Genomic DNA, 24,737 nt, shown 5'->3' on the forward strand with positions numbered 1-24,737 from the left:
CTCATTGCAACCTCTGCCTCCTGGATTCAAGTGATTCTCATGCCTCAGCTTCCCAAGTAGCTGGGATTACAGGAATGCATTACCACGCCCAGCTAATTTTTGTATTTTTTTAGTAAAGGCAGGGTTTTGCCATGTTGGCCAGGCTGGTCTCAAACTCCTGACCTCAGGTGATTTTCCTGCCTCGGCCTCCCAAAGTGCCGGGATTACAGGTGTGAGCCACTGAGCCCGGCACTCTTCCTTCTTTTTCTTTCTTTTTTCAGTCTTGATGATTCCTTTTTCGGCTGCATCAGGCTTTCCTTTAGCTCAATATGCAGCAATATCCTTTCATATTTTTCCTTCAACTTCACAGCCTTCTTTTCATAAGGCTGCTTGTCACCTGCAGCAGTGTCATTCCACATCTCTGCTAGTTTCTTCACAACATCACCAATGGACAGGCCAAGATGTTCTCCTTTTATTTTTGGGCGATTCTCAGAACAGAACAGAAAAAAAGCCCAAAGGAGTCCTCTTGGGTGCACTGGGATCCTCAAACTTCTTTTTTGTCGCCCCTTTAGGAGGGATATAGATTTTCATTTCTCTTTCATAATGGGCCTTCTCTACCTTTGCCATGTCTTCACTTTTCTCTTTAGCAGACATGGTCTTCCACCTCTCTGAGCACTTCTTAAAAACTCTGAGAAGTTGACTGAAGCATCTGGCTGCTGCTTCTTATGCTCTTCCTGACAAGTCTGCACAAAAAATGCATATGATGACATTTTGCCTCTCAGCTTCTTAGGATCTCCTTTGCCCATTTTTAGTTATTTTTTCTCAGTGAGGCAGAGTCGCCCAGTGCCTATCTGGTTCTCACTTGCCCAGTGCTGTCTCTATGGAGTTCAATGTACTGCAATGGCTGTGAGAGCCATTACACAGCTCTTTAAAGGAATCTGTGACCAAGGACAGTGGTTCTCACCTGTAATCCCAACAGCATGGGAGGCCGAAGCAGGAGGATAGCTTGACATTAGGAGTTCTAGAACAGCCTAGGTAGAACAGCGAGACCTTGTATCTACAAAAAAAGAAAAAAATTTAATTAGTTGGGTGCACACCTGTAGTCTCAGCTACTCAGAAGGCTGAGGCAGGAGGATTGCTTGAGCCCAGGAGTTCAAGGCTGCAGTGAGCCATGATGGTGCTACTGCACTCCAGCCTCAATGACAGAAAAAGACATTGCCTCAAAAATAAATAAATAAAATTTTAAAAAGACAAAGGAATTTGATAAGTGCAATCAAAAATTGAACTAGAGACTATAAAGACAATTTTTAGGGGGATGCAATTGTTTTACCCAGCACTGGAGCGGTGTATACATGACTATGCATTTTTTGAAACCCATATAACTTCACAGTAGAAAGAATGAACTTTCATACATGCGAGTTTAAAATTTTGTTTTCTTTATTTTCTTTTTTTTTTTTTTTTTCAGGGATGGGGTTTCACTCTATCACCCAGGCTGGAGTGCACTAGATATCATGCTAACTGCAGCCTCCAACTCCTGGGCTCAAGAGATCATCCCACCTCAGCCTCCCAAGTAGCTGGGACTACAGGCACGTGCCACCACATCTGCTAATTTTTTAATGACTTCTAGAGATGGGAGTCTCCCTATGTGTGCTTAGACTGATCTCAAACTCCTGGCCTCACATGATCCACCCACCTCAGCCTCCCAAGTAGCTGAGATTACAGGCAAGAGCCACAGCACCTGGAAGACTTTGTGACTTTAAAGGAAACAATATACAGCAGGTCCTCAAATAATGTTTCATTAAATGTCATTTTTTAGACTATTGATGAAAAAAATTTGGTTTCTACTGTTGCATCATGAGGTCCTAAGGAAAAAAAAGAAAAAAATTTGATTGTTTATATGTCATTTTACTTAAAGTTGCAGTTTCCAAGAACCTATTGATGTTAAGTAAGGACTTACTGTACATAGAAATACATGCATTTATTTCCTAACTGTCCACTGAGAAGGCCTAGAAGAAGTGTCCACCCAATAGCAATGAGCACACTTGTGCACAGATTTGGCTTTCCAAAAACCACTCTTCAATGAAAGAAACCAGGGCTCCTTGGAAAATAACTGATTCTAGGGCTGGACAAGGGAAAATACAAGATAAGCTTGGCAAAAAGTAAATATAGTGCCAGGAAGAAAGGAATTGCTCAGAAAACAAGAGGGATGTGGAGCCAATCTGAAAGAGCTCCCAACGGCCAAAGCTGGAAAAATGTGAGCAAGCTTCTTATTCTGAGATGAGGAGATACACTTTTTTAAAAAAAATACTGGTTGAAAGAATAGAAAGTACTCATAGTTGTTTGGGGGGAGTAAGAAGCAGCAGAGGGGCAAGGACTGCTGTTTTTTGTCAAAGGCCTTGGAAAATGATTTGACACTTGCAACCATGCCCATGCTTGCACAGCTTTGAAAGGAAAAAAGAAACCCTACATTAAAGCATAAGCAAACACAAAAAGAATGTAAAGTTAAAAGGGAGGATTTTGACAAGGGAAGGTTTTGTTTGTTTGGTTTGGTTTGTTTTATTAAAATGGGAAACAGCATATTTACATGTGGATAGGAAGCCAATAGACAGAGAAAGCATAAAACCACAGGGAAGAAAAAGACACATTGATAGGGGCAAGTGTCTGAGGAGGTAAGGCAGTCTTATAAGATGGTGGAAGAATTCACAAAAGATCAGGGGCGGCACTAGTCAGTTCATTATTATTATTATTATTATTTTTGAGATGGGGTCTCACTCTGTCACCCAGGCTGGAGTACAGTGACACGATCTTGGCTCACTGCAGTCTCCGCCTCCCGGGTTCAAGCGATTCTCCTGCCTTACCCTCCTGAGTAGCTGGAATTACAGGCATGCACCACCACGCCTGGTTAATTTTTGTATTTTTAGAAGAAACAGGGTTTCACCATGTTTCCCAGGCTGGCCTCAAGTGATCTGCCCACCTCAGCCTGCCAAAGTGCTGGAATTACAGGTGTGAGCCACTGCACCTGGCCCCAGCTCATTATTTCTAACCTATCCCAGAACAGAGACTGACACATGGCAAATTCTCAGAGAATCTCTGTCCTTGTCCCTGCTGTTGCTTCCTGCTGAGCCCTGAGGTGCACCTACCCTTGCCTGGTATGAGGTGCTCTCATAAACCCTAAAAGTGCACTCCCTGGGAATTTCAGAGCCAAGTCTGTCACTTCCTCTTGTCAGTGTCTAAATTAATTATCTAAAAGATTTGAAAACAATTCTGCACATTTAGGCACTGAAGACCTCTTTAAAAATGCCATATATGTGAATGCATTTAATACCACTGAACTATACACTTAAAAAATGGTTGTAGGTCATGGTGGCATGTGCCTGTAATCACAGCTACTCTGGTGGCTGAGGTGGGAGGATCCCTTGAGCCCAGTAGTTCAACGCTAGAGTGAGCTATGATACTGCACTCCAGTGGGGTGACAGAGCAAGACTATCATCTCTAAAAAAATTAACTAATTGATTTAATTTTTAAAAATTGGCTGTAATGGTAAGTTTGTTATGGTAAGCTGTTAACACATGGTTAATTTTTTTTTTCTTTTTCTTGAGACAAAACTCACTCCATCACTCAGGCTGGAATGTAGTGGCACAATCACCACTCACTGCAGCCTTGACCTCCCTTGTTCAAGCAATTCTTCCACCTCAGCTTCCTGAGTAACTGGGGCCATAGGCGTGTGCCACCACACTCAGCTGACTTTTTTTTTATTTTCAGTAGAGTCAACATCTTCCTGTGTTGCCCAGACTGTCTCGAACTCCTGGCCTCAAGGGATCCTCCTGCCTCAGCCTCCCAAAGTGCTGGGATTACAGACATGAGCCACCGTGCCTGGCCTACAAAACTTTTATTACAAAAAATATACATAAAATTAGGAAAAATCATCTCTAAATGAATAATACTACATTTGTCAGATTCTAATGACTTAAATAATAGAGTGAAGCCCAAGGTTACAATGCTTAGTGAGACCTGGAATACCAACTTGATCTTCACCTGCAACCATGGAACCAGCCTTGGCTGGGGGAAAGAACTCACTTCCCAGATCACAGGGTCAATTCTATCTCCCTAGCCATTGATGAGTTTTCTTCTAGAACCATGACTCAACTCTTCAGGAGACAATTTCTTATCGTGGTATGGTAGCTGCGGTCTTTTGTCTAAGTAGAATATTCATGATATATTTAATGCATTACAACCTTTTTAAAAAATCCATCTCACACTTTAAAAATTTGTTCTCAACTTCAGAAATAATTTTGAAAGAACAAGTACTGACAAAGACTACTTTTAATTATAGTAATAAGCAAGGAACTAATGGGGGGTATTCAGTCAAAAAGGAAAAATATGCTTCAATTTGGCCTCACCTCCACATTTCATTCCTAACTTAGCCCAAACCATATTCTAATACAATACAATCAATTTATTCATGGCAAGGTGGTAATTAGTATGTAGTCCTAGTAAAATGGGTCTGGTGATATTTTTTGATTTGCACCTTCTTTGGTTGGGAATATTGCATTCAATAACTGTATGGCAAATAAAATGACTCGACAGGCCCACGCAGCAGAAGTAAGTATTTTCAATAGCAAGTTGCCTTTATATGGGCATATTTCTACATTCTAAAATAATGTCTCCATTATCTTGGTTAGAGTTCAACTCTTTTAAATTTATAAGAAATATGCCATGCATGAGTGTGTGGTGATGATTCACAGATTTGAAATAACACCTACTCTCCTGCGGTTCTGGCACAAAATGTGTCAGTGAAGCCTGCAATTAGGAAAATTATCTTGGCCTGTCTTGCCACAAGATGGTGACGTCAATTATATACATCCAGAGCAGAAATGTGTCCCAAAAATGGGTTTAGAAAACAGTTATCCAGCCTTGCTTGGTGCCTTAGTGCCTTGGTGCCTTTGCAATGTCATCTAAATCTTTGTCACTGATGACAACATGAATAATATCTACTGAAAACTGCAATATAGTTTATTTTAGTCTTCACAACAGTCTTATGAGGTAGACACTATCATGGTTCCTATTTTACTGATGAAAAGAGGTTAAATAAGTTGCCCAAGATTATACAGCCAGGTAATGGTAGAACTTGGATTTGAACCCAGCTCTCTCAGACTCAGATGTTCACTCTTTTGACTGGGATTGGCTATATAATTTGAAGGGTCCATTGGAAAATGAAAGTGTGTTGCCCCCTTATTGAAAAATTATTAATAATTTCAAGATGGTAATAGCGAGGCATTGAACCAATGGGTGCAAGCCCTTCTAAGCACAGGGCCCTGTGTGATTGGACAGGTCATACACCCCTGAAGCTGGCCCTGCTCTTGGTCATATCACTTTCCTCCATTGTGGCCTTATCCCCATGCCTCAACCTAATTCAACAAATATTCTGTCGAGGCCATATCTCCACTGAAAGAGGTCTTATGTTGATCCATGAGAGATACAGATTCAGCCTGGAGACAAACAACATGTATTTCTCAAGCAACCTTTTTTTTTTTTTTTTTTTTAGACAGTCTTGCTCTGTCACCAGGCTGGAGTGCAATGGCACAATATCAGTTCACTGCAACTTCCGCTTCCCAGGTTCAAGTAATTCTTCTGCCCCAGCCTCCTGAGTAGCTGGGATTACAAGTGTGTTCCATCACACCCAGCTAATTTTTTTATTTTCAATAGGGACGGGGTTTCACCATGTTGGCCAGGCTGGTCTCGAACTCCTGACCTCAAGTAATGCACCCGCCTCAGCCTCCCCCCAAATTGCTGGGATTACAGGTGTAAGCCACTGCGCCTGGACCTTTTTTTTTTTTTTTTTTTGACAGGGTCTGGCTTTGTCACCCAAGCTAGAGTGCAGCGGCATGATCACTGCTCACTGCAACCTCTGCCTGCTGGGCTCAAGCAATCCTCCTACCTCAGCCTCCCAAGTAGCTGGGACTATAGGCATGTGCCACCACGCCCAACTAATTTTTGTATTTTTTTAGAGACTGGGTTTTGCCATGTTGCCCAGGCTGTCCTAGAGCTCCTGAGCTGAAGCAATCTACCCACCTTGGCCTCCCAAAGTGCTGGGATTACAGGCATGAGCCACTGCTCCCAGCCTAGCCAATCCTTTTGCTTGTTGAGATTTCACATCATACTGAGCAGCAGAAAGTGTTCCACAATTTCTTTTTCTGGGACAGAGTCTCACTCTGTCACCCAGGCTGGAGTGCAGTGGCATGATTTCGGCTCACTGCAAGCTCCACCTCCCAGGTTCCCGCCATTCTCCTGCCTCAGCCTCCCGAGTAGCTGGGACTACAGGCAACTGCCACCACACCCGGCTAATTTTTTGTGTTTTTAGTAGAGACAGGGTTTCACCGTGTTAGCCAGGATGATCTCGATCTCCTCACCTCATGATCTGCCCGCCTCGGCCTCCCAAAGTGCTGGGATTACAGGTGTGAGCCAACACGCCCAGCCAGTGTTCCACAATTTTATGAGTTTTCAATATCAAGCCTTCTCTTTGTTTGGTCCCTAAAACCTCTCTTTTAATTAGCCTGCTCCTCTCTTAAAAACAAAACACTGTTATAAGACCAACAGTTTCGTATCCCCACTGCGTAGTAACACACCAATACACTGAGACAGGAGGGTTTGCAGCAGAGAAAGAATTTAATGGTTGCAGGGCGCTGAGTAAGAAGATGGGAGGAGACCCTCAAATCCATCTCCCCAAGGAATTGTAGGCTGGGGTTTTTAAGGGGATCGTGGAGGGCGAGGACCTGGAAAACTGGGGTCATTGATCGGTTGGAATAAGGGGGATGAAATCATTAGGATGTGGAAACTGCATTCTTTGGTGAGTCACCTCCTTTTGGGGTCGTTCAGACCAGCTGATGTCAGTAGTTTCATTGGTATGCAGGACCTGAAGGAATATCTCAAATGGAAAACTTAACATTTTATAATGTTTAAGTTGTTATCTATAAAGCACTTTAGGGGAACTATAATCTTGTAACAGGATCTATGAAATTCTAATACAACAGGCACTAAACGACTATGAGGAAGCAGGTCAAAGAGTGAGCTGACCTCATGATAAATGCTGAATACGCTGCAAACTTGGTTTATTTTTATTTCTGTCCCTCCCTTCTTTTCTGATTAATTTTGTAAAGTTTATAGGGATGGTTTCACAACAACAAATCTTCAGCCACTTTCCACTGCAGTTTCTAGCATAAAACATGGCAGCAGATGTGACAGGAAGTCATTGCAGAAAAAAAAAAATGGTGGTGTCATGCATTACTCCCTCCTGCTGTGATTATTTGTAGCTGCTTCACCCTGATTATGGGAAAAGGCCTCATGTCCTTGTAATTGTAGGGTCCTGATTAATAAACCGTTTGCCTCCCAGGATCTTTTTTTTTTGAGAGGGGCGGGCAGGAGTGGGGGACAGAGTCTTACTCTGTTGCCCAGACTGGAGTGCAGTGGTGTAATCTCAGCTCACTGCAACCTCCACTTCCCGGGCTCAGGTGATCCTCCCACCTCAGCCTGGCACTGTGCCACCACACTTGGCTTTTTTTTTTTCTTTTGGTATTTTTAGTAGACACGGGGGTTCGCCATTTTGCCCAGGCTAGTCTTGAACTCCTGGTCCCAAGTGATCTACCCGCCTCGGCCTCCCAAAGTGCTGGGATTACAGGCATGAGCCACCGCACTCAGCCCTAGATCTTCTTTTGAAAAGCTTTCCAAAACTTTCCCTTGGCACTTTTATTCAGTGGAATGTCTGGAGCTGAGAGGATGACATATTCTTGTGTCAACACATATCCTGAGAACAAAGGGAGTCTGTTTGTGGTGTGTATGGAGTAACTGTGACGTGCAGTTTACATTTCTAGAGAAAACAATGGGCTCTGTGTGTACATCTGTTGCAGGGGAGTGTTTGGAAATGGAGATCTAGAAGAGAGATCTCGTCTCTGTCCTTGATGGGGCTTTCCACTTAATTTGATGCCCAGCCCTGAACTCTCCTTTCCCTTGCTCTTCTCACCAGCTGGAGCTTCTTATTTCTCATCCTCACATACATTTTTACTGTGATTCCCTTTTCCCTAAAAAATGTGGGTAGTTCCTGTTTTTAGTTTCCTCCTAATTGGGATAAGGAGGAGGAATCACAGCTAGCCCCCAACCGAGACTCTTCACACTTTAGGATTTAAATGTGGACTGCAGGGGTTGATGTATCGCTGCCTTTTATGAATAAGGTTAGATGCAGTTATAGATAATGTGTAAATTTGCCATGGAAGGATGTCTGGATACATATAAGTAACCAGCATGGTAGTTCTCCATCATATCAGACCCATTATCCCCTTCATATAATAAAACATTGCCTTCATGATTTTAAATGAAATTCATATATCATATAATCTAATTCCACACAGGAAAAAATTTTTTAATTAGCATAATGTCATAAGTGTAAAATACAGAAGAAATAAAACTGGAGTTAGGGTCTATGTTGAAATAATTATAGATAGATTTTTCATTCATATCAATGCCCTGCAGGGCATTTCAAAGTCGGGCAGAACAGTTTCTTTGTTCTATGGAACTGTTCCACACATCTGTCAGTCCTGGCCCCAGCCACCAAATGCCACTGAGCATGCCTTCAATCACTGTGATAACCAAAAATGCATCCGTAATTCCCAAACCATATCCAAAAAGTGGTCCTGCCCCTGTTGAGAACCACTGGTCTGAGTAGGAGTGCCTGTATATTGGATTCCTTTTGATTGTCCCTTGGTTAAGATATTCAGGTAATAGAATAAGATATATTATACTTGCCATCCTCCCAGGCTAAGAGTTCTGGGGTTTGGCAATGCTGAATTCAACCACTCAACCAGCATGCATTTTCTATGTGTACACAACTATTTTTAGGCCACTAGTTTTAAAATAGCAGACACACACACACACACACACACCCCACACACCCCATATTCACCAAGGTCCCTGGCCACATACAGTAACAAGGCTTTGGTCAGGGAGTGGCCATGCTACGCATGGACTGATGGCTATGTAGAGCAAGGTAGACAGAGCATTTATTTTGTGCTATATTTAAATTATAGGGAGGTGGAAATGGTGGGTGTGCTGATGTGGTTAGGTTCCTAAGAAAGATTGGTTGGTCTTCCACGTTGCTTCTTGGTTCTCTCTCTGATCTCCAACTTGGATTAGTGAAACGAGAGTCTGCATTGTATATATGTTTTCCCTGGCCAAGGACAGATGGTAACATTTGCCTCTCTTTCGGCCTGCTGAATACAAATTTGAAGCCAAACAGGGACCCAAAGGGAATAAGGGTCCCCTCACCATCGTGCCCCTTGACACACACCCCTAATTAGGATCTACTCAAATATCATTTACCAGACACTAATAAAAATATTGAGTCCTGGCCAAAAAGAAAAATAAAAAAAAGTTGTATGTTTGTGGAAACTTCTGTGAGTCACTCTCCAGCATCTACCCTGGGTCAGTGTGTTTTGCTCCCAGAATAAGCTAAAATTTGAATGGAAGAAGAATTCTAAACAATCTAAGGAAAAACTTAAACAGAATAACCCCTGTCCTCTATGACCTATGATATAAGATTTGCTCCTCTTAAATTATTCTGAGCCAAGAGCAACGTTTATAGCTTAACACTAAGCTTGTTTTCTGGGGGGTACAGTTCTTATATGGACTATTAAGAATAAAGTGAGTTTGGGCTGGGCGTGGTGGCTCACGCCTGTAATCCCAGCACTTTGGGAGGCCGAGGCAGGTGGATCACCTGAGGTTGAGAGTTCGAGACCAGCCTGACCAACATGGAGAAACCCTGTGTCTACTAAAAATACAAAATTGGCAGGGTGTGGTGGCGCATGCCTGTAATCCCAGCTACTTGGGAGGCTGAGGCAGGAGAATTGCTTGAACTCGGGGGCGGAGGTTGTGGTGAGCCAAGATCGTGCCACTGCACTCCAGCCTGGGCAAGAAGAGTGAAACTCCATCTCAAAAAAAAAAGAAAGAATAAAGTGAGTTTGAAGCAATGGACCGGAGACAAAAAATGAATTCCAGAACTGTGTGAGGTGTCTCATGCCTGTGGTCCCAGCAACTTGGGAGGCTGAGGCGGGAGGATTGCTTGAGCCCAGGAGGTTGAGGCTGCAGTGAGCTGTGATCGTGCCAGTGTACTCCAACGTGGGCAACAGAGCAAGACCCCACTCTAAAAAGAAAAAAATGCATTCTAAGTGGGGAAACAATTTATTCTTTCATGTATGCGTTCATTTGATACCTCACCCAGCTTAAACTCACTTATATTATGTTGCATGTACCCTCAGCTCCCTTGCCGCCTCTGACACTGAGATACTCACTTGACTAAACAATAACCTTTGTTGACGAAAACATTCCCCATAGTCCAGTCATATACCTGCGCAGCCAAATGCAACTAGTGAAGAACCAAACCATACTAAGAGATCTCACTTTAAATTCATGATCATAAGTTTTGAGTAAGCCCTTAATGCTGCTAACAATCACACTGAATTTCCCTGGCCCTTTTATTCTCCCACTCTCCTGGGTGACTATTTCACACCTTCTCTGTCCTCAAACTTCAAATACTTACTCACCTCCCCTCATCATTCTGATGCCCTTGCTTCCTATTTCACTGAGAAAATAGAATGAATCAGAAGAGAGCTCCCACAAACACCCACCGCTGCATCATGCCCATATTCTGGGCTTCCTTCCTGTGACTGTACAGGAACACTGTGCCCTAGAAAAGGCCACCACTGGCCGGGCGTGATGGCTCATGCCTGTAATCCCAGCACTTTAGGAGGCTGAGGCAGGCAGATTGCATGATGCCAGGAGTTCAACACCAGCCTGGGCAACATGGTGAAACCCTGTCTCTACAAAAAATACAAAAAAAGAAAGAAAGAAAGAAAGAGAGAGAGAGAGGAAAAGAAAAGAAAAAAAGAAAAGAAAAGGCCACCGCTTTCCTTGTGAACCAGACACCACCTACTCAAGGACATCACTCCAGCAATTCTCCTCTCAATCACCTGCATCAGCTCATCCCTTTCCCCTGGATCTTTTCCACCTATCTATGAACATTATTTCTCCCATTTTTGAAAAACCCTCTGTTGACCTCACTTCCTCTTTCAGCTACTACCTCCACTTCTTTCTTTCCTAGGGGTTGTCTATATTCCCCATGTCCAGTACCTCTCTAAAACCTAATATAGTCAGTTATTTATCCAATCCACTTCAATTAAATTACTCTTGTCAAGATCTCCTCCACTTTCCTGTTGCTATATCCAACAGCCAAGCCTTAATTTTCATCTTACTTGATCAGTTAGTAGAATGTGATTACTCTTTCCTCCTGAACCACTTTCCACATAGTTTTTAGAAGGGCACTTACCTAATCTTTCCCCTATTTCTCTGGCTGCTCATTATCAGTCTTCTATGTTAGGTCCTGTTCATCTCTCTGACCTCCAAAACTTGGAGCATCCCAAGATTCAGCCCTTGTACCTCTTCTGTTTTCCATCTTCACTGACTCATTTGGCAATCTCCTCTAGTCTCATGACTTGAACTATCATCTAGGATGTGCTAACAGTGTCCAGTCTGCATGTCTCCCCTATACCCCAGATTCACATATCCAGCTGCCTCCTTAATATTATCACTTGAATAAAAGACATCTCAAGTTTAACAAGTCCTAAACTGAACTCCCGATTGCTGCTTGTCACTGCCCTACCACCAAATCCTGTTCCTTTTCTTCTTTTCCCCAGTTGCAGAGTTCAAAGCCTTGAAGTCATACTGGATGCTTCTTTTCCTCTCACACCTCACATCTGACCTATCAGCAGATCTGTCTGATTAACCTTCAGCATATGTCCAGAATCTGACCAATTCTCACCACTTCCACTACTACCACTGCTGTCTTTTACCTAAATTACTGTGGGAACCTCCCAACTAGTCTCCCAGCTTCCATCTTTGACATGTTGAGATTCTTCTCAACACAGAAGCCTGGGCCAGGCACAGTGGCTCATGACTGTAATCCCAGAACTTTGGGAGGCCAAGGCACAAAGATCTCTTAAGCTCAGGAGTTTGGGGCTGCAGTGAGCTATGATTGTACCACCACACTCCAGCCTGGGCAACAGAGCAAGATCCTGTCTCAAAACACACACACACAAAAAAAACAGAAAACAAATATAAAACACAGAAGCCTGAGTGATACTGATAAAAACATAAATTCAAGAAGATCACTCTTCTGCTCAAAAACCCTCCAAGCCCTCCAAAGGGCTGCATGTGGTAGCTCATGCCTGTAATCCCAGAGCTTTGGGAGGCTGAGGTGGGTGGAGCGAGGAGTTCGAGACCAGCTTGGGCAACATGATGAAACCCCATCTCTACCAAAAATACAAAAATTAGCCAGGTATGATAGTGCACACGTGTAGTCCCAGCTACTAGGGAGGCCAAGATGAGTGGATTGCTTGAGCTCAGGCGTTCGAGATCAGCTTGGGCAGCATCATGAAACCCCATCTCTAGAAAAAATACAAAAATTAGCCAGGCATGATAGTGCACACCTGTAGTCCCAGCTACTAGGGAGGCTAAGGCGGGAGGATCGCTTGAGCCTGGGAGGCAGAGGTTGCAGTGAGCCAAGATCACACCACTGCCCTCCAGCCTGGGCCACAGAGTGAGACCCTGTCCCAAAAAAAAAAAAAAAAAAAAAAAAAAAAAAAAAAAAAAAGGAAAAAGAAAAAAAGAGAAGAAAAGAAAAAAAAAATTAAAGCACGATGTAGGCTGGGAAAAAAAAAAACCTCCAAAGATATTTTTAGTAAAAGTTCAACTTGAAAAATTATTTTAAAGCCCTACATGCTCTGCTCACTGCCCATTCTCTCCCAACCTCACCCCCTACTTCTTTCCCGCTTCCCTGTTCTATTCTAGGAGCATGCTCCCCACCCTTTGCTGCTCCTTGAACATTCCAGACACCTCAGGACCTTTGTACTAGCTGTTCCTGGGATGTTCTTCCCCCAGATATGACTCACTCATTCACTCACTCAACTCCTTCCCTCAAATATCTCCTTCTCAGTGAGCCCTTCCCTGTTAACCCATCTAAAATTGCAATTTCAAGCGCTCCTTTTCCCACTTACTGGCTTTACTTTTTTTTCCTGCAGAATTAATTGCCACCTATGGAACAAATGTTTATTTTATTTATTTATTTATTTTTTTTGCCTATTCTGACAACCAAAATGTGAGCTCCAAAAAGGTGGGGTTTTTTTCATCTTTTTTCATTGCTGTATCTTAGCACTTAGAAGAGTATATATATAGTATTCAATAAAGATTTATTGAATGAATGAATGCCTACTGTATGCAAAGAATCATCTTTAGGTTCTGGTGAAACAGAGAGGAATAAAGTTACTGAACACTCTGCACTTCAGGTTCCTCATCTACAAAATGGAGATAATAATAAGCCTCATGGGACTATTACAAGGATTAAATGACCAATAACTTATGTAGTGCTTGGAATAGCACCACGCACTTAGTAAGTACTATGTTAAGTAAATAAAATACATACTTACATATATTTAAATCCCTGCCCTCAAGAAGCTCACATATAGTGGAAAGTAAGATATATTTGCAAAAAATACAGAGTATGCAGTGTTAGCAAAGAAGACGGGAAAAGGGTCAACTTACCCTTAGGGTGAAAGAAGCCTTCACAGAGAAGCTGAACTTAATGTGAATCTTGGAGAATGAGGAGGTGTCTACCAGGCCAAAAATAAGGGCATCCTAGGCCAAGGACAACCAAACAAATGTTTGAATCAGGAGGCTCAGAGGTTAGAATAAATCTGTCCTCCCACCTTCCAGGAAGTGTTGATCCAGAGTTGTCTCAATATATCCAGCTTGTTTTTCCTACTTCACGCTTTAATTTCCTTATTATATAAGGGAAGGTGTTGGTAACACTGAATATTAAATTGTAGTAATTTCACTGTGTAGGAGAGAAAGCTTCGGAGATTTTTACACCCTGGGGAAATATTTATTCCAATCTGCATGATGCACACAGTGAAAAGCACCTGCTAGCTCTAAGTCACCTTCACATTCCTGAAAGAATTTCCAAGTTTCTTATAGTTTATTGATATTTATAATGTTGATATTTTCAATCTTCTGATATGACCATTGATAACCACCTAGCTTATTAAAAGTCTTACATTTCATTTGTTTCAAAAGCACTCTGATTTCGATTTTACTATATATTTTATTCACTTTTTTAAAGTTAATTAAAAGCATGTTTTAGGCCGGGAATTATGGCTCACCCCTGTAATCCCAGCACTTTGGGAGGCTGAGAGGGGAGGATCACTTGAGGCCAGGAGTTCAAGATTAGCCTGGGTAACATTGTGAGATCTCATCTCTACAAAAAATTTAAAAGTTAACTAGGCATAGGGGTTCAGTGTGGTCCTAACTACTCAGGAGGCAGAGGTGGTTGGATTGCTCGAGCCTAGGAGGTTGAGGCTGCAGTGGGCCGTGATTGTGCCACTGCACCTCGGCCTGGGTGACAGAGCAAGACTCTGTCTCAAAAAAACAAAACGAGCTTGGTGTGGTGGCTTATGCCTGTAATCCCAGCAATTTGGGAGGCTGAGACAGGTGGATCACTTGAGAACAGGAGTTTGAGACCAGCCCGGGCAACATGGTGAAACTCCGTCTCTACCAAAAATACAAAAAAATTAGACAGGCATGGTGGTGGGCACCTGTAATCCCAGGTACTTGGAGAGGCCGAGCCCGGAGGATCACTTGAGCCTGGGAGGCAGAGGTTCTAGTGAGCCAAGATTGCACCACTGCACTCCAACCTGGGTGACAGAGCGAGATCCTGTCTTAAAAAACAAAACAAAATCCTAACGTTCATTGAAATATTTTCTAAAGGAGTTTTTCTCTACATTAAAAAATATGAGTTAGGTCCTTTGGCCAAAAACTCAATGTAAAATTATATACATATTAATTAGGGACAACATTACTTCACACAACTCTAAGTCCTCTTAAATGAGTGATCTAGAAATCAGAGGAGAGGGACCTGACCATGAAGCAGTCAAGGCATCATCCAGGGAAGACCGCAGGGGCCACGCAGGAGGTATCAGAGCACCACAGTTGGGTGTCCAATTTTCAGGATATGGTCCAGAAACAGTCCCGCCAATGTCCTGGGTGTAGGCCCTGAGAGATCCTAGACATTCAAATGCCACTTTATTCATTTACAATGAGAAATTAAACTCTCACATGGACCAGAATTTTCTTGCTTGCCTAATTTGTGCATTTTCTCCTAGAAGTCAAGGCAAAGAGAAGCAAATTCACCATCAGAAGACACCTTACTAACTTACCATGAGAAATCTCTATCTTGGGGACAGAAACTTCAAGGTGTGAATGCTCTGTGCATTTTCTCCCTGCAGACAGCCTACATGAGAAGTCAAATCATAATCTGAATCCTGCTCAGTAGTAAGAATAAAGATAGATAATCAAATATATGGAAGTGGGCTAAAAGACCCTGTGGCACACTGAATAAGGCCCCCAAAGATGCCCACAGAAACTGTGAGTGTTACTTTACATGGCAAAAGGGACTTTGGGCTGGGTGCGGTGGCTCACGCCTGTAATCCCAACACTTTGGTAGGCCAAGGTGGGCAGAAATCACCTGAGGTCGAGTTCCACACCAGCCTGCCAACATGGTGAAACCCCGTCTCTACTAAAAATACAAAAATCAGCCAGGTGTGGAGGCATACTCCTGTAATCCCAGCTATAGTGTGGAGCTGAGGCAGGAGAATCACTTGAACCCGGTAGGCAGAGGCTACAGTGAGCCAAGATCATGCCACTGCACTCCAGTCTGGGTGACAGAGCAAGACCCTGCCTCAAAAAAACAAACAAACAAAAAAAGAAATAAGTATGCTAAAGGTTAAGACTTTCTTTCCCCTACTCTAAGCTTGGAGAGGTACTGCCAGTTTTGTCTATATGTTTACCTAGGCCAATCAATCGTCTTTTGACTGATATCTTTAGATATATTAATATATATTTAATTATATTGTTGACATTTTAGCTGGCCTAAGACTCAGCCTGTCTCCTTCAGGAAATTTAATATTTTTCTGCTCTTATCCTACAGTTTATTCTCAAAGGGCAATCTTATTTCCTCATCCTCAAGTCCTTAGAAGGTACTTCTCCATGATCACCCAAAATGTTAACAAATTATAAGAAGGAAACATCTACCATTGGGTAAAAGCCTGGTGCCAACAGATAAGTTTCACTCTCTTCTATAACCGAAAATTATAGGTAGCCATTCTAATCCTAGAATTGTCTGAAATTTGTCACAAATGGGTCGAACTGTGATCATGTAGATGGTTGAGTATAAATTTAATACCACTACTCAAAAGATAACTGAACAATTTGCTTTTGAAATTGTCTCTAGGCCGGGAGCGGTGGCTTGCACCTGTAATTCCAGCACTTTGGGAGGCCGAGGCGGGTGAATCACAAGGTTAGGAGATCGAGACCATCCTGGCTAACACAGTGAAACCACGTCTCTACTAAAAACACAAAAAATTAGCCAGGGATGACGGCGGGCGCCTGTAGTCCCAGCTACTCGGAAGGCTGAGACAGGAGAATGGCGTGAACCCGGGAGGCTGAGCTTGCAGTGCGCCGAGATCGCACCACTGCCCTCCAGCCTGGGCGACAGAGCGAGACTCTGTCTCAAAAAAAAAAAAAAAAAGAAAAAGAAAAAGAAAAAGAAATTGTCTCTAGTTAGAGTCAGGGCCAGTCTAAAAAGTAGGAGAAGTGAATACCTTTGCTCATGAAATCACAACATGGTAGCAACAGCTGAAATCCCCATTTTGCCGAAAAAGAAACTGGGGCCTAGAGAAGTTAAGTGATTTTGCCCAAGGCTGGGGCTCTTAAATGTCAGAGTGTGAGGACTCAAACCTCTTAAACCTCTTAACCAGAGTCTAGGCCTTTTTTTTTTTTTTTTTTTTTTTTTTTTTGAGACGTAGTCTCGCACTGTCGCCTGGGCTGGACTGCAGTGGCATGATCTCAGCTCACTGCAACCTCCGCCTCCCAGGTTCAAGCGATTCTCCTGCCTCAGCCTCCTGAGTAGCTAGGATTATAGTCGCCCGCCACGACGCCCAGCTAATTTTTTGTATTTTTAGTAGAGACGGGGTTTTACTATGTTGGCCAGGCTGGTCTTGAATGCCTGACCTCGTGATCCACCCGCCTCGGCCTCCCAAAGTGCTGGGATTACAGGCGTGAGCCACCGTGCCCGGATGAGTCTAATCTTTTAACCATTACACTACTGATATGATTTAAGAAATATGGGAAATATCCCTGTTGTAAATATACTGTCATGTGTCACTTAACATTGAGAATATGTTCTGAGAAATGCATTGTTAAGCAATTTCATCGTAGTGCAAACATCTTAGACTGCACTTACACAAACCTAGATGGTATAGCCTACTACACATCCAGGTGATAGGGGATAGCCTATCACTCCTAGGTTACAAACCTGTACAGCATGTTACTGTACTGAATACTGTACGCAACTGTAACACAATGGTAAGTATTCGTGTATCTAGATGTATCTAAACACAGAAAAGGTACAATACAAATACAGTATTATAGTCTTATTTTGGGGGGTAGAGGTTGGAGTCTCACTCTGCTGCCCAAGCTGCAGTGCAGTGGCATGATCCCGGCTCACCACAACCTCCGCCTCCTGAGTTCAAGCAACTCTCCTGCCTCAGCCTCCCGAGTAGCTGGGATTACAAGTGCCCACCACCACGCCTGGCTAATTTTTGTATTTTTAGTAGAGACAGGGTTTCACCATGTTGGCCAGGCTGGTCTCAAACTCCTGACCTCAAGTGATCCACCCACCTTGGCCTCACAAAGTGCTGGGAGTCTTTTCTTTTATTTTGGGCTTTCTGGCAAAAACCAAAAAGCCTGCTTCTAAAAGAGCTGTAACACTGCTATTACAGTCTTATGGAACCACTATTATATTTGGTCTATCATTGATCAAAATGTCATTATGTGACACATAACTGTATTTCCTCATTATCTTTCAGGATGCCTGAAATATTATGATTCATCTGGTCTTGACAGCATGTATTTCTGGGAAAAGCGAAGCTAACTCTTTTCAGAATCTAGGGAGAAAAAATCATTATGTTCTTTCTTTATTTCTGTTACTAACACCTTACTTCAGACCACCATCATTTCTCACCTGGATTATGGCAACAGCCACCCGGCTGGTCTTCATGCTACCTTGGTTGGCTCCTTGCAGTCTGTTCTCCACATTACAGCCAGAATGATCTTCCCAAAATGCAGGTCTGATCATGTCACTCCCCTGCCTGAACGCTTTCAGGGGCTCCAGATTGTCTTCAGCATGGGGTTACACCAGTGTTTCTCACACATTAGGCAAAACCTTATATAACACACAATTTTCATCATTCCCCCACTCTCCTAAAAGTAAATTCATATAGAAATGTGTGGATAGGCCAGGCATTGTGGCTCACACCTGTAATCTTAATTCACTGGGAGGCTGAGACAGGAAGTTTGCTTGAGCCCAAGAGTTCGACACCAGCCTGGGCAACACAGTGGGACCCTGTCTCTACCAAAAAAAAAAAAATATATACAAAAATTAGCTAGGCATGGTGGCACACAACTGGCGTCCCAAGTACTTGGAAGGGTGAGGTCGGAAGATCGCTCATGCCTGGGAGGTCAAGGCTGCAGTGAGCCTTGGTTAGACCACTGTGCTCCAGCCTGGACAACAACGCAAGACTCTGTCTCAAAAAAAAAAATTGCCCACAGGCACGAGTGAGGGGCCTAACCGTACTCCCACACTCATATCTCTGTGAGCCTCATTAATTTTGCAGACCTCACAAAGCTCAGAATGCTCTGAGCCACTTTTCTTTGTTCACCCTGATTAGTTTGCCTTGGGCTTTAATCCTCATAAACTGCCTAAATACCCAACACTGTACATACAATGGTTTTTGTCAATAGTCTTTGTAGAAGCCACTTTCTCTGCCTAGAACTCTTTCTTTCCAGCTTTATCTGACTAACTCCTTCTCATTCAGGTCCCTCCTTAGAAATGCTTTCCTCGGGCAGTATGGCCATTTTCACGATATTGATTCTTTTTATCCATGAGCATGGAATCTTCTTCCATTTGTTTGTGTTCTCTTTTATTTCATCAAACAGTGGTTTGTAGTTCTCCTTGAAGAGGTCCATCACATCCCTCATAAGTTGGATTCCTAGGTATTTTATTCTCTTTGAAGCAATTGTGAATGGGAGTAATTTATAGATTCAATGCCATCCCCATCAAGCTACCCATGACTTTCTTCACAGAATTGGAAAAAACTACTTTAAAGTTCATATGGAACCAAAAAAGAGCCTGCATTGCCAAGACAATCCTAAGCAAAAAGAACAAAGCTGGAGGCATCAGGCTATCTGACTTCAAAGTATACTACAAAGCTACAGTAACCAAAGCAGCATGGTACTGGTACCAAAACAGAGATATAGACCAATGGAACAGAAAAGAGCCCTCAGAAATAATACCACACATCTACAACCATCTGATCTTTGACAAACCTGACGAAAACAAGAAATGGGCGAAGGATTCACTATTTAACAAATGGTGCTAGGAAAACTGGCTAGCCATATGTAGAAAGCTGAAACTGGATCCCTTCCTTACACTTTATACAAAAATCAATTCAAGATGGATTAAAGACTTAAATGTTAGACCTAAAACCATAAAACCCTAGAAGAAAACCTAGGCAATACCATTCAGGACATAGGCATGGGCAAGGACTTCATGACTAAAACACCAAAAGCAATGGCAACAAAAGCCAAAATAGACAAATGGGATCTAATTAAACTAAAGAGCTTCTGCACAGCAAAAGAAAATACCATCAGAGTGAACAGGCAACCTACAACATGGGAGAAAATTTTTGCAATCTACTCATCTGACAAAGGGCTAATATCCAGAATCTACAAAGAACTTAAAGAAATTTACAAGAAAAAATCAAACAACCCCATCAAAAAGTGGGCGATGGATATGAACAGACACTTCTCAAAAGAAGACATTTATGCAGCCAAAAGACACATGAAAAAATGCTCATCGTCACTGGCCATCAGAGAAATGCAAATCAAAACCACAGTGAGAAACCATCTCACACCAGTTAGAATGGCAATCATTAAAAAGTCAGGAAATAACAGGTGCTGGAGAGGATGTGGAGGAATAGGAACGCTTTTACACTGTTGGTGGGACTGTAAACTAGTTCAACCATTGTGGAAGACAGTGTGGCGATTCCTCAGGGATCTAGAACTAGAAATACCATTTGACCCAACAATCCCATTACTGGGCATATACTCAAAGGACTATAAATCATGCTGCTATAAAGACACATGCACATGTATGTTTATCGTGGCACTATTCACAATAGCAAAGACTTGGAACCAACCCAAATGTCCATCAATGATAGACTGGATTAAGAAAATGTCGCACATATGCACCATGGAATACTATGCAGCCATAAAAAAGGATGAGTTCATGTCCTTTGTAGGGACATGGATGAAGCTGGAAACCATCATTCTGAGCAAACTATCGCAAGGACAGAAAACCAAACACTGCATGTTCTCACTCATAGGTGGGAATTGAACAATGAGAACACTTGCACACAGGGTGGGGAACATTACACACCAGGGCCTGATGTGGGGTGGGGGGAGGGGGAAGGGATAGCATTAGGAGATATACCTAATGTAAATGATGAGTTAATGGGTGCAGCACACCAACATGGCACATGTATACATATGTAACAAACCTGCGCATTGTGCACATGTACCCTAGAACTTAAAGTATAATAATAATAAAAAAGAAGAAGTGCTTTCCTCCAAGAAGCCTTCCCTGACACTAATGAGACATAACCTGCTGAACTTCCTCTGTTATAGCACATGTCACATTGTGTCTGTGCCCCTTACTGCTTTGGCCACATCCTAGAGGATGAGTTTCTTGAGGGCATAGAGTATGCTGTGGTCACTGTCACACACACAATGATTGGCACAGATCTGACCTTCATAATGAAAAAGAAAAGGAAGTTGGAGAGCTTCAGTGACTAATTTGGGTGAACTTGTTCATATTTCTACTGAAGGAAACTTTGGGAAAGGAAAACAATGAGGTTAGGAGTACTAAAGGTCAGTTATTATTTTTTAGAGACATTATTTTGGAAATGTATAAAAATGAAAAAAATACACATATTTTGAAAGTATTAAAATGGCCTTTCAGCTGGAACCGCCATCTTCCAGTAATTCGCCAAAATAACGAACACAAAGGGAAAGAGGAGAGGCACTGGGTAGATATTCTCTAGGCCGTTTAGAAAACGTGGAGTTGTTCCTTCGGCCATGTATATGCGAATCTGTGGCAGGCCAACTCTCCCTGACAATTGCACAGACGGGGCTGCATGACAGTCACACAGACAGGCCTGCATAGCACTCCAGTTAGACAGACAGGTTTCCATAGCACTGCCTTAACATTAAGCAAATAGTTAAACCTAGGGAAATAAGTGCCCAGACATCAAAGCTAGAAATGAAACATATGGTCAGTAGGAGCCTTGCATGGGCTTCTCCCTAACCTGGAGCAAACCAAAATAATAGAGACAGTCATACATTCCTTGTGCCAGGAGTCGACGAAATCTGAGACGAGTCAAGGTAACAGAGGCAGCTGTTTGAATAGATTCATTGGAGAGTCTAAGGCAGCTCGCCAGGCCAAGCCGTACAGGAGATAAGATAGAAATAATCACTCCAGTATCACAGTAGACAGGCCTTGAAGGTACTGGGGCCCCCACAGTTTAATCAGACTTAGCAAGCATTTTTTGCCTCCGACCTTCTAATTGAAACAAAATTAGTTACCAATAGACTTAGGTGAATATTAGACTGGTCTTAGGCTCATAACCTCAACCTACATAAGCACTAAGAAAATTGTAACACTTTGAATTGGTCTGGTGGAATTATCTCGGGCCTTCTCCCTGTATCTGGTTACAGCAATAAATTCCCTTCTTTCCTAGTTTGTCTGCTTCTCATTATTGGTGGGCCTCGAGAAAACACAGCCGGACCCGGCTTCGTTCTGGGAACAAATCTGTAAGAAAGGTGATATTGTAGACATCAAGGGAGTGGGCACTGTTCAAATAGGAATGCCCCCCAAGTGTCACCATGGCTAAACTGGAAGAGCCTACAATGTTCCCCAGCATGCTGTTGGCATTGTTGTAAACAAACAAGTTAAGGGCAAGATTCCTGCCAAGAGAATTAACGTGGGTATTAAGCACATTAAGCACTCTACAAGCTAAGAGAGTTTCCTGAAACGCATGAAGGAAAATGATCAGAAAAAGAAGGAAGCCAAAGAGAAAGTTACCTGGATTCAACTGAAGCACCAGTCAGCTCCACCCAGAGAAGACAATGTGAGAGAACCAATGGGAAGGAGCCTGAGTTGCTGGAACCACTTCCCTATGAATTCACGCATAATACACATATACACATATATGTGTGTGTACATATACATATATACATATGTGTGTATATATATGTATATATATGACCTCTGGACTGTAAAAAAAAAGTAATAAAATGTAAGAAACCTGGTAAATATGACCTCAGGTAGGTCATCAAGGTAAACATCAACAGTGAGAGGTTATGCTGGTAGTATGTACCCTTGATATGTGTGATGAAAATGGTACTCCACCTCTGTAGTTTTTGTACGAGTGAAGGGAAAACTTCCTCTTCACCCTCTGAAGGTTCACTGAAAAATCAACTGACAAACAGCAGATTTTTTTTTCTTTTCCTGAGACAGGATTTCCCTCTGTCACCTAGGCTAGAGTACAGTGGTGTCATCATGGCTTACTGCAGCCTCAGCTTTCCAGGCTGAAGCCATGCTCCTACCTCAGCCTCCTGAGTAGCTGGGACCACAGGCAACACCACCATACCTGGCTAATTTTTTAAATATATATATTTTATAGAGATGAGGTCTCACTATCTTACCCAAAGTGGTCTCAAACTGCTGAGCTCAATGATCCTTCAGCCACCAGTTCTCAAAATTCTGGGATTACAGAAGTAAACCACTGTGCCGAGCAAGATTAATAGGGGAAATGGTGTGCAAATTTATTAACGTGTGCAGGGAAGAACCACAGAGCGTTTCCCAACTATGCAATGAACTACAGATGGTTATATGCCCTCCTTTTTAGGAGAAAGGGAGATGGGGAAGAGTGGATGATTTTAGGAGAGTAGTAAATGATATTTAGGGGAATTCAATGGGACCAAAGAACATACAATGGCCTGGGACAAAGTCTATTGGATCTGCTGAGAAAACAATGGTTTGTGACAAAAGTCTGTCCATCCAGGTGTGTTGACAGACTTCAGTCTTTCTTTCTGTGATTTCAGTTCAGTTAATAAAAACTCAGAGAAGGTACCAGAAGTAACTGTTTTCTTCTTTGGTGGGTCTGGACTTTAAGTAGATGAGGGAACTTCAGAGAACATCATCCCATGTTTACAGAGAGAAAAATAAGATTGAGAGCCAGGAGGCTGAGGGGAATTGCCGGGAAAGTCAGAGAGACCTTGAGGCTTTTTCTTCAATTCAGCATGTCAGAATGCCATATTTTGGAGTATTGGTTTCTGAGTCCCAAAATTCTCGTCCCCTTAACCCATAAACCCAGTCTAATAATAAGAAAAACATTAGACAAATTCCAGTTGAAGAACATTCTACAAAATATCTGATGAGTAGTCTCCAAAACTATCAAGGTCATTAAAAACAAGAAAAGTCTGAGAAATTGCCATAGCCAAGAGTAGCCCAAAGAAACATAATGACTAAGGCCAGGCACGGTGGCACATGCTTATAATCCCAGCACTTTGGGAGGCCAAGGTACGCAGATCACCTGAGCTCATGAGTTCGAGACCAGCCTGGTCAACATGGTGAAACCCTATCTCTACTAAAAATACAAAAATTAGCCGGGTGTGGTGGCAGACACCTGTAACCCCAGCTACTTGGGAGGCTGAGGCAGGAGAATCACTTGAACCCGGGAGGTGGAGGTTGCAGCAGTGAGCTGAGATCGTGACACTGCACTCCAGCCTGGACAACAGTGTGAGACTCTGTCTCAAAAAAAAGAAAGAAAGAAAGAAAGAAAGAAACATGATGACTAAATATAATCTGGTATCCTAGATGGGGTTCTGAAACAGAAAAAGGACATTAGGTAAAACCTGAAGAAATCTGAATAAAGTATGGACTTTTATTCATAATAATGTATCAATATTGGTTCATGAATTATAACAAATATACCAAGATGTAGGGAAGAACAGATTTCCTCACCCATTGCAAGGTTTATGGCTGAGACCTCTATAATAAAAGACAGATTAACAAGAGAAAAGCATAACAAAATTATTTAGTATAAGTTTTATGTGACATGAGAGCTTTCAGAAATGAGAAGACCCAGAAAAACTGTGTATTTTTATGATAGTCTGAAGTATGATTGGAAGACAAAAGGTATGATGGAATGGTAACAAACTGGGAGGAATTAGGCTTGTTTGTTCAGTTTCTTCTTGGCATCCCTGTTTGATATTTCTTCCCTGGCATACAGGGCAGGACAGCTGTTACATGACAGCCTTCTGGGGGAAAAGGAGGGAAAAGGCCAGAGAGTGACCCTCCAAGTTTTTATGGTCTGCTTCAGAGGAGAAAAAGGGTGAAGGAAATTCTAGTTTTTATGGCTTGCTTTAGGGGAGAAAGGCACAAGAGAAGGTCAAAGAGACCCTCCTGCTTCTGCTGTCTTCTC

At 42.5% G+C, this 24,737-nt stretch overlaps 1 protein-coding gene and 2 pseudogenes across 2 annotated transcripts in view; 1 reads left to right on the forward strand and 2 right to left on the reverse strand.

Annotated features, from left to right (window-relative positions):
• ACYP2 (acylphosphatase 2) overlaps positions 1 to 24,737 on the reverse strand; it is a 339,147-nt gene that overhangs the window by 253,126 nt on the left and 61,284 nt on the right. Inside the window, exon 3 of one of the 2 annotated variants that reach the window (XM_055377895.2) lies at positions 944 to 1,036. The exons of the other annotated variant lie outside the window; for it this stretch is intronic. Coding sequence (XP_055233870.1) covers positions 944 to 992 — 49 coding nt within the window. The 5' untranslated portion in view covers positions 993 to 1,036. The remainder of the gene's footprint in view (positions 1 to 943; positions 1,037 to 24,737) is intronic. 2 annotated transcript variants of the gene reach the window in all.
• Positions 17,850 to 17,903, reverse strand: LOC115933619 (uncharacterized; annotated as a pseudogene).
• On the forward strand, positions 21,235 to 23,621 carry LOC134756745 (large ribosomal subunit protein eL21-like; annotated as a pseudogene).

The sequence above is a fragment of the Gorilla gorilla genome, chromosome 12 (genome assembly GCF_029281585.2).
Source record: "Gorilla gorilla gorilla isolate KB3781 chromosome 12, NHGRI_mGorGor1-v2.1_pri, whole genome shotgun sequence".
Taxonomy (NCBI): Eukaryota; Metazoa; Chordata; class Mammalia; order Primates; family Hominidae; genus Gorilla; species Gorilla gorilla.